Below are 11147 nucleotides of genomic sequence, written 5' to 3'. Positions count from 1 at the left end.
CTACATCAAACGGCACCAAAAAGCAAATATTGATGCATAATTTGGAGGAAGCCCTTCACCCTTGTTTAAGGGAGGTTGATGAACCTATTAAGCAAAAGAACACCGGTAGGCCGAACACCGAAGTGTCGAGGACCATCCAAAGAAAAGAGTTGAAGGAGTATTTGTCTAATAAAAGAATATTGTCTAGGCACGAGTGTTCGGAAGCCGAATTTGAAGATGAGCCGGAACCTAAGAAAAGAGGTCGTCCAAGAAATGATCAAAGTGGACCAACCACCCGACAAGTAAGGCCAAAGATCTCTACAGAGCCTTCTCAAGTAAGTCAACCCAATGTTGTCGAAGAAGTTGTTGAGCAAATGAACGCCTCGCAACAAACCCAACCAATGGAAATTCTTACTATAAAAGGGACAAAGGTACTCTTCGTTGCCCTAGAGATCTTAATGGAAGACCAAATCGATCCACATATACAATATACAAAGAGTATTTGGAACAACTCCCTCCACTTATCATTCCATTTGTTTTGTCGACCGACGAGGTTGATGGGGATGGAAATTGTGGGTTTCACGTTGCTACGGAACAAATGGGTTACTTTAGAGAGGCGGATATCGAAGATGTCACCCAATGCCAATATTTAAGAAATAAGGCGGTACAACTAGTGAAGGACAAGGGTTTTTTATGGAGATGATGAGGCGAGGAGATAGATACGACAAAGAACAAGAGTTCAAAGACTTAGTTGCGCGTGTGAAGTGTCGAAAGGGATTGAAGACAATCGGATCCAAGTATTGGATGACAATGCCTAAATTTGGATATCTCCTAGCGGACGTTTTGAATTGCGTGGTACATTTCTTCGTTCCTCCTATGTATGGACTTAGCATGACGTTTGCACCCACAAGAACGGCTTGCGACGAGTCGGTTAAAGATAGAAGAATCGTAATGGCATTTGTGAATGAAATGCATTTTATCGGTTTAAGAGTAAAGAAAGATTGTCCGTTACCTCCGTTGAGTAAGTGGCACGATTACTTCCCGATGAACCATTGCAAGGATTGGGTGAAACAATATGAGTCCAACATGGTTGATTGGGATCGTGTTATGGACAACAACTTTCCCGCTGAGTTACTCGAATTGATCCCCTCGGATGATGACGATGTTTGATCGTTTTTTTTCGAGGCACGATTATAATTTTTTTTGAAACTATGTAATCGGAACAACAGTATTATAACACTTCAATACGATTAATCATATTCGGGAATTCCATATTTTATCAAACCGCCGATTAATATTAAAAATTTGAATTTACAGCACTCAAACATCACATGTTATTCTTTTTTCCCAGTCCGAGATGCAACAATCAACGCGGCTTCGAAATGTAGAAACGACTCTCCTCTCCACTTGGAATAAGCATCTTGTGCCGCAAACCTGTCGTCTCTGTGCCTAGCAAGAATACGGTTGTACTCGGTGCACAATTTTATAACATGGTGCACCCTTGAAGAAACATGGGATGGTTCATAATTGTGGCGTGGCTTCTTGTACTTACCAACAAAAGGAACCAATGAAACGTTAATCCAAAATATACGATCGTCCTGCTGTTCTTTGGGTAGATCTTTCACAATGTAATAATTTTTTATCCATTCGGTCTCTTCCTCAACTTGTTTTAATCTTTCTCTATGATGGAATTGTTCTTGACCTCGCTTCTTAGCCTTGATTTCCTCTTCCTCCTCCTCCGTTGCCACTAACGATGGTTTAATTTTTTTGGGTTGTTTGTTCCTTTTTTGTATTTCTTCTTTCCTTGCTGCAATTGATGATGGACTTGCCATTGAAAAGGTTTTTCATTCATATTTGTTACTCAATAATAACTGAGAGGGGTTACCCTCCTTATATAGATTAGAGTTCCAACGGATCTAATTTTTGAAAATATGGCCGTTGAGGTTTCTGAAAATATGGCCGTTGAGGTTTCGTATCATTGGTGCACTACAATCGGTTGTTAACGATACACGTATTACCTCCGAATAAGACATTCGGTGGAAAACTTAAATTCTTATCTACCGATTAAGTTGGAGGATAATTGTTTTGTAAAGTTCCGAATGTACGATGGCCCAAAAATCAGAATTTGGGAAAAACTTATACTTTTCAAATTTTGAAATTGAAATAATCGGAAGTATAATTAGTTACCCAAACTTCCGAATATGGGCTGTCTAACATTCTATATTGTCCCTTGGAACCACCTAGAGCCAAGGCGTGGTTTGTTTTGAACTTGCTATATTCGGAGGATAATTGTTTTGTAAAGTTCCGAATGTACGATGGCCCAAAAATCAGAATTTGGGAAAAACTTATACTTTTCAAATTTTGAAATTGAAATAATCGGAAGTATAATTAGTTACCCAAACTTCCGAATATGGGCTGTCTAACATTCTATATTGGCCCTTGGAACCACCTAGAGCCAAGGCGTGGTTTGTTTTGAACTTGCTATATTCGGAGGATAATTGTTTTGTAAAGTCCCGAATGTACGATGGCCCAAAAATCAGAATTTGGGAAAAACTTATACTTTTCAAATTTTGAAATTGAAATAATCGGAAGTATAATTAGTTACCCAAACTTCCGAATATGGGTGTCTAACATTCTATATTGGCCCTTGGAACCACCTAGAGCCAAGGCGTGGTTTGTTTTGAACTTGCTATATTCGGAGGATAATTGTTTTGTAAAGTCCCGAATGTACGATGGCCCAAAAATCAGAATTTGGGAAAAACTTATACTTTTCAAATTTTGAAATTGAAATAATCGGAAGTATAATTAGTTACCCAAACTTCCGAATATGGGCTGTCTAACATTCTATATTGGCCCTTGGAACCACCTAGAGCCAAGGCGTGGTTTGTTTTGAACTTGCTATATTCGGAGGATAATTGTTTTGTAAAGTCCCTAATGTACGATGGCCCAAAAATCAGAATTTGGGAAAAACTTATACTTTTCAAATTTTGAAATTGAAATAATCGGAAGTATATAACATTATATTGTCTTCCGAATAAATACTGGCCCCAAAATGGGATTTTTCCTATATCAGAAATTTTGAGATTTTTCAATATATATATATATATATATATATATATATTCGGTAGTGAGTGTACTTCCGAATACTGTGTGTCTACTTAAATATATTCGGGAGACAAAAAATTCATTAAACTACCGATTATTACCAGTTTGTATCCAGGAAGATATGACCAACAATATTCGGCCGATAACCATCAAATATTTCTCCCGAATACTGTCGATGTTCTTGAGAAATGAAGAACACGACTATATTCGGAAGTAAAGGAGCATGAATATCGCCCGAATCTGGATAAATAACCGAAAACCCTAGAATTATTTTTTCTCGATTCGCCGAATTAAAGCGAAATAAACCCCAAAAATGATAGATTCTTACCTAATTGGGGCCATTTGACTTTGGAGCGGAATTTTTTTTTTCTTCCACAATCGAAAGATAATAGGAAACTGGAAGAAGAAGAGCTTGAAATGAGTAGAATTGTTTTTGATTTGGTTTTCATACAGTTTTACCATAAGGGCATTTATGTAACTTCAATATCATATAGGGTACCCCTTAACTAGAGTCTTTGGCTGGGTATAAATTGATGGCCCCTAAATCCTTTGGGGTGGCCCCTAAAAACGCTAGGAGAAAGAACTTAAATGGGAAAATTAGAAAATTTGGAGACAATTTTGGTACTTGGGAGTGCAAAAGGACGTCATGTAGCCCCGATACGATACTTCGATGTGTGGTAGATAAAAAATGCCACATTTGATTTTTGATTAATAACTAAGTTAGAAATCAAATGATCATAGAGACGACTAGGTAAAACCAACAAACTACAACAATGAGAGTGGAGGAAGCGTGTTTGGAAATTTCTTCTTCTTTTTGTTGGGGAAGATTATTATTAGACCAAACCAAATCTGTCTAGTCCGATGTTGATTTAGGAGCAAGAAAAGGAAAATGCCTTTTCCTGTCTTTGATTAGCAATGGGGAGAAAAGAATTAGTCAATAAATTCCATTCATTCTTTAGATGAATGAATGTAGTAGATAAGATTACGATGTCCATGTCCAATATTTTCTTTTACGTTCTCCCAAAAAAAAAAAAGTTGTACAAAAATGTCAAAGTGGTCAAGGTGGGCAAGTTCTGTCTTCATTGACGTCAAAACTGCATGTGTTTCACGCCTTCCCGGTATCTAGTAGTAAAATGGCCTCCCACAAGAATTCTTCAGTTGTTGGTTACTGAAGCAGTGGATCAAAGTTGGCGCTTGAAACTTACTAATTAGTATGCAGTATTATTAAATAGCCCAACTCTAAAAGCTTTGTACTTATAGTGCATCTGAATACCAGAAACTGAAACATTTATGCTTTTTCAGAAGTAGAAATCATAAACAAAATTATTTTGTTCCAAAAAAAGTTGACCCATTTGCTTCTACGGGTCGTTTTAAATACTCCATAACCAAACTGATATTTTTCTTTTTAACTTGTAGAAATCAAAAAAATAACGTGCTATTAGGCTTCTCGAAAAGCAGAAGCACTTACTTTTAAATATTATTAACTAGACTTTTTAGAGTGTGTCTCTCTGCCAAGGCTCATAATTAATTTTGAATTTTCAACTTGAAAACCTTGTTGCATTCAAGGATGACGTTGGCATAAACAAAAGGCTTAAAGAAGATTTGTAAAACCTTTTCGCCAAGGCCTGGAAGGCTCAAACCTCACAACCACGATCTTCATATTGGATACGATCTTCCACGCATATTAAAATATCATGATTGCATGATTAGTGCTGTTACTTGCTGCATATTTGTCATCTATTTTTCTTCTTTTGGTACTTATGTGCTATTTTGATGCTGAGGCATAATGCCAGTTGCCATGTGACAAAACTATGGGCAGGCGGAATAGTAGATAATCCTAAACTATTTAAAACATCCAATGTCTTCTAACTCTTGTTCATGTTACGCTATTAACGAATAGCAAAAGCAATGGGAATATACTTTGTCCATGGAGAAATACTGTATCCCAGTATGTAAAGAACAGATAAAGTTTGCTAATATATCTATTAATTAGTGGACTTTTTTGAGGATGGATTGTATTGGCAGACAGATATAGTAAGCCAAAACCTTGTAAAAGGGGAGGCTTTAATTTGTTAAAGTTTGGAGCACTCAAATTGGTTCAAAAGTTTCAGTCGCCAACTGCCTTTCCTACAGGCTACAGCATATAAGCTTTTAAAAAAAAATGTCAGATGTGGGATTTGAACCCACGCCCTCTCTCGAAGACCAGAACTTGAGTCTGGCGCCTTAGACCACTCGGCCAACCTGACTTTGGTGGTAAGTGGCAGTTTTTATGATATACTAGGAAATCGAACCTTACATTTAGTCTTCGGCACTACATTTATGTATCTATACGCCAAGAAGACGTACCAAAAACCTTGTATACACAGATATTTTTGTTAACACCTTTCCTACCTTCATCTTTCTAGTACTGATATTGGCAATTGTTCATATTGAGATGTAATGCAATAGGTTAAGCTACTGCAGTAGGCACAAGTCATCCACAATCATAACTTCTCCCTGTTGAGAACTGATTTGGCTCTTAAGATCTCCGGTAAATCGGTTGACAAGAGCGAGAAAGATCCATATGTTCTAAATTTGAGGGAAAAGAAGTGCAGATAATGATGTCAACTCGTTGACGCCCAAACTGATCAGACAAGGGATATAGTAATACAGGTTCACTACCATATACTGCCTGAGCTGATGGAATTTCAAATATCAAACCCAATCAAAGTGGATCGATCCATTAATAGCTGTTGTACTAGGCGGGGCTAACATGTCCACAACATCAACGGTCGGCAGTCATATGAGGAATGACTGCAAGAAGCTAGAGGAATGATTGACCGTACAGAGGCTAGAGCCTCTTCAGCCTGATTCAGATGGCCGCTCTTCCAGCTGATGCGCAGGTAAGATACTTCTTCTACAGTGTAATACATTCGTTACGCTGAATTCTCACGTTTTCCTCTATTACTAGATATACTCCCCCATGCAGGCAGATAAGATACAGCCTAAAGAATTAGCCCATTCTACAACTACACACGGTATCACATGAGTTGAACTTTCAAGAATTTTGAACCCATACATCTAATCATTTAACCTAAACCAACTATTGATGTTTGACAATAACGCATTCCGTACGCTGAATCTATAAAATAACCTTGTAGATCTACGCTGAATTTATGAAATAATCTTTTAGATTACCAAATCCAAGGTAGATGAGCGACAGACTAATAATCATATACCCAGGTATGTCTACAAAATAGCAAACGCACTTATGAAGTTTGGCAGGAGATATACGAACACGACACGACGTGCATCGATATGATTCAACATTGATAGTTGAGACGATGGCTTCAGCAGTGACAATGTACTGTGCATATTCGTTTACCGGGGGTATAGAGAGGGGAAAGGCTGGTAAGTTAATAGGTGGTCGAATTAGAGTCCCTCTGGTGCCGCTCTATAGTGTTCAGAACCAAAGATGACAATTCAGGTTAGATACCATTACCACTCCTGATATACAAGGAGTGGGAATCAACAAAATGATCTCTAATTTGACATAATTCTAGGTCCACATCCGCCTTTAACTGAATGCTGAAGAACATCTCTAAGAACCTCTACAAATGTATTATTTTCCATGCTCCAACGGACTTTGAAACAATAAGATAGGTTCTTTCTTCACCAAAAAAAAGTGCAAAGCATCAAAATATTTTTTTTGTCGTGGTATCATTACTTCCAATACATGTATGAATTTTCAACATGGTATCAGAGCCCCGTTAGAACTTAAAAGAGGCTTACTTGAATTAGCTTATAGAAGTTAGTTTAGTCCATTCTATTATTTGTAACCCAATCATCCAGAAATTGGGATTTGGATCAGCAGATCATGTTGAGAGTTTCAGAGCAAACTCATTTAAGGTGAGGATGATATATGCGGTGAGCAATCTGCCAAACATAACAGCCCATAATCCAACTTCAATTGGACTCTACAGCTTGACAAATAAAATTTGCTTATGCAGTTTTAGAACCGTTCTGTAAGCAGATCATATTATGAGCCAAAAATATCTAGAACCAAAATGGTAAAGTGACAGTAGCTCAACTTCGAATATAAATGCCAAGACACTCCAGAATGCTAGTTTCTTATGAGAATTCAGTTGAAGTTCACGAACATAGAAAAATTCAGTCATTTTATTAGCGTACTAGCTAACATATTTCCTGAAATGCCAAGGTGACTGCGCTCCTATTTTCTGAAATGCTAAGGTGACTGCGCTCCTTTTTCTTGTTGCTAAAGCTAATTTGCATGCCCAACTACAAATACCCTTCACATCTTAAACGCTGGGTACTCATCAGTTCAAAGAAGAAGGTTTCTGTGTTGCAAATACAAAACTGTAAATTCCCGCTCAAGTGAGAAATCAGGAATAAGTTATGCAACAGATTTAAAATCTAACAGTGCCTAAGTTACGCGAGAGCTGAGCTGAAAGTAGAGAAACAACAACCAAGGATATATACTAAGTTCAGCGTGAACATTTTTTATTTCAATACGGAAAGAGAAGAAGATGTTGAAACATTATAGGACCATAAACTGTGCACCCCAAACAAATTAACCCTTTTTATTTCTTCCTTAAGGTTTATTCCATAACAAATTGTCTATATGAGCTGGGCTATCCTACATGCATATTAATCGCATTCAGAACTTGGAAGCATTTTTAGAAACATACAACTATAAGAGCAGATCGTGACAAAGAATTGTACATATAATTGGAGCCTATTACAAATACTTTCTTAACCACCAAAATGAATGAGGAAAATAAGAAGAGGGAACAGGACATAATATTTGAATATATTATTAAAAGAAAGAGATGTTAGATTCTACCAGGAATCTGTGCTGATAACTTGATACGAGGATCCGACCCGTCAGTTTATCCAGATCACTGTTATACAGCTATACTTGCAGCTGTTCCCACACCTCCGTATCCATAGAGAAACCCAATGGGTGTATCACTATGTACAGGCGAGCAGTCTAACCATAGAAGAAGCAGTAACTGTCTAACAACTTCAAGCGGCATACGCAATCACACAAGAGTTGAAGAAGAGCGAAGAAGAGGGCTTTTAACTGCATCATTTGATTTTCCATTAAAACTAGAATATTGCCTTGATTTGAAACTACCGAATTTCCCGGTTTTCGGCTGAAACAAAGAACTTAGCATCTTCTCCAAACTTTGAGCCGTGTACTTTGCATATTTGCTTGAGCTCGCATCTTGCTCCACCAATGGCCCGTAATTCTGCATATAACTTCTGTAAACAGGAACAATAGCCTGCACAGCCAGATGACAAGTCTTCTCTCTAAGATCCTTCTCAGAAATGACCCAGTTCAACTGTTTTTTATACATCTCATCAAAAGCCTCATTGAATGCCTTCAGACGCTTCTTCACCAGATCTCTGGCAGTAGCTCTCCCACCTGAGAACATTATCAGACCTTCCCTGCTTAATAAAGCAGGAAGCTTCCCCCATGTTTCTCGCAAGTACACTGCAGCATAATACTCCTTGTACTGTTCATGTTCTCTCAACCATACATCTCCTAAGAGATCCCCAAGTTTTGTTCCCTTCAAATGCTTGTAAAAATGCCAGTGATTATTCATCATAAAGATGTACGAAAGGGTTATATCCTGGTAGCCTTTTGACCAAGTTTCCAAATTTAACTCAATAGCCTTAACTATATTCAAGATAGCATCATTAAGAAGCCTTTCTTGGAACTTCTCTTGCTTCCAGCTTCGTTCAATAACCAGAACCTGAGTTAAGATTGGCCTATAATCGTCACCAAGCAACCTATTAGAGTAATCTGTAATGAAGCTCACCAACCTGGGTACACATCCATCTGGAGGAGGAGGAGCCTGCCTCTGTAATTCCACTTGCACCAAAAGCTCCCAGAAAATCTCACAGGCACCTTCAATAACCCTCTTAATGAGATCCCGTGTAAGATTCTGAATTTCGATGCACGCCTTCCCTCCAAAAAGCCTATTAAAATCTAATCTTAGCTTGTTTAAAGAGTAAAAAATATCCAACAATTTCAAAAGTTTGATTGGATCTTTTTTACTCTCTGTAACCATCTTTCCGAACTGGAGGAAAGCAAGAATTCCAGCCTGAGCTGCTATCTTCGCAAAGCAACTCATCCAAATATCAAGTCCAATCTTTTCAAATACATCACTACATAGCCTATACTCAGCCTCGAAAAGATGCTTCACGGCAAATTCCAAATGCTTACCCCATTGAGCTATGTAGCCTTCTATACTTTGCACATCATTAAATTCTGAAATAGATATCTCGAGGTAATCAAGATTGAGCGCCTGTAAACTTGCCCTAACATTAGCACTACGAACCTCAACATATATAGAAATGCAGTTATCTAATCTGTTATTAGCAGTTAATCTCTCGATAATGGCTTGTAGTTTCTGAATAACATGTACCGGTAATGGAGATGGGGCAATGCAAGCCTGTTCCCCAGTTGCAGATGACATAGGAAGAGGAACACTAAATTCCATTAGGAGTCTCCTGAATTCAGCTTCCAATTTCTCCAAAGCAGCATAAAGAAGCCCACCATCGAGTCTATCCCTCTCTTCATCCGTCTGCAACTCTCTCAGAGTCTTCAAAGAATTCTTCAAATTCGATAAATACTTCTCATCTGCAACTGAATTATCTTCAAGATACTCTACAATATCCTCTAACCATTGTATAGCTAACCCACAATTATCACCCAGAAATTTCAATGCTTCTTCTAGTCTTCTAAGAACCGAAAGGTATCCTGATAGATCAGATCGAGGGTCTGAGAACAACGATCTTTCCAGCCCATGAACAGCATCGAATACCTTTAAAACAGCAGCAGCAGGACCCACTGCTCGATCAATGTGACCTCCTACAGCAACTAAAGCCTCTTTCTGTGCTCGAATTGGACGTACCGCAGCTTCTAACGATGGTAATCTCTGTATAATTTCTTCTAATCTTGGTCCTGTTTTATCTAATGCAAAACCAAGTGCTTTTGATTTCTCTAAACTAATTTTCAATGATTTTCTTGCAGAGACAAGATTTTCAAACCTCCTGGCCATTCTAAAACCCCAACCACAAACACCAAATCCAAAATCTGACTCAAACCCACTACCAATCTGATCCAGAAATGAAACCCCAAACCCTAAAATTACCAAATAAATCTTAAAGTCTGGGTTCACACTGAAAAAAGAAAACCCCAACAATCCCAAACTCAAACAGTAGTAAATTGCATTTACTGAATCAAGAACATTACAAATTTGTATGATTCCTTAGCCTTGGATACATCGAAATAGGTAAGTGACAATTAATAATTAATCAACCAGCTGAGAAATCAAACTCCATTTTCACTTTTATCTCAACTAAACTTCACCAAATCAATCAAGTCTGCACACAACAAGAATAATAATGACAAACAATACCTAGACTTCACCAAACTAATTACAACAACTTTAAACAAAATGAAAAGCAATCAAAAAACCTTTTAGAGAAGAGGATAACGAAGTAGAAGAAGAAGCTCACTGTAGTTGAATTAGGGTTTGATTTCAAAATGGATCTTCTTGGATTGGAATCGAACTGGTTCTTCTTCTTGCTTTCTAATAATTGATTATGTGAGGAAGTGAAAAGGAAAGGAAAGCAATTATGAATCGAGAGCCCCCACTTTGAAAGAACAAACAAAAAGGAAATGAACGAACCCTAAAAAGGACTTAAATCTGGAAACTGAAAAAGAAACTACTTTATTTTATTTATTTTTACAGCAAAACAAATAAGAGAAAGAGAGAAAGAAAACTAGTAGTTTTGTTTTGTCAAGTGCTTGACAGTAAAACTTTTTTCCTCTGTCTCTCTCTACAACTACAACTGTCTTTTAACTTTTTTATTCTAAGAAAACAAGAAACTTAGTTAAGCATGTCACGCTCCTCATCACCCGGATAATTCTTTGATGTTCGCCCAGTAAATTATTTTTGCCGCGATCGTATTAGCAATTTAAGGCCTATTCCTATGCACATATCAACATTTTGATCTGCCATTCCAAATTTTAGATGTTCCCCCATATA

The 11147-nt window shown here is 37.6% G+C and overlaps 1 protein-coding gene and 1 non-coding gene across 3 annotated transcripts; both read right to left on the bottom strand.

The window, feature by feature from the left end:
• Positions 1–5246: 5246 nt before the first annotated feature.
• On the bottom strand, positions 5247–5330 carry TRNAL-CAA. Its single transcript has one exon. It is a non-coding gene; the product is annotated as a tRNA-Leu (tRNA).
• A 2307-nt stretch (positions 5331–7637) lies between these two features.
• LOC113299353 (exocyst complex component EXO70A1-like) lies at positions 7638–10843 on the bottom strand. Of its 2 annotated transcripts, none has more exons than XM_026548373.1 (2): positions 10574–10843; positions 7638–10479 (listed from the first exon to the last, which is right to left on the bottom strand). In XM_026548373.1, exon 2 carries the CDS (start codon positions 10152–10154, stop codon positions 8127–8129), a length of 2028 nt encoding a protein of 675 aa, XP_026404158.1. In that variant the 5' UTR covers positions 10155–10479; positions 10574–10843; the 3' UTR covers positions 7638–8126. The 2 variants fall into 2 exon arrangements, with proteins under 2 accessions (XP_026404158.1, XP_026404159.1); XM_026548374.1 differs by having other exon boundaries at positions 10615–10843.
• Between the last annotated feature and the right edge of the window lie 304 nt (positions 10844–11147).

This window comes from Papaver somniferum, chromosome 7 (genome assembly GCF_003573695.1).
Source record: "Papaver somniferum cultivar HN1 chromosome 7, ASM357369v1, whole genome shotgun sequence".
In the NCBI taxonomy this organism is placed as follows: domain Eukaryota; kingdom Viridiplantae; phylum Streptophyta; class Magnoliopsida; order Ranunculales; family Papaveraceae; genus Papaver; species Papaver somniferum.
Note: the sequence above shows the minus strand (reverse complement) of the source record. Positions and strands in the feature narration are given on the sequence as shown.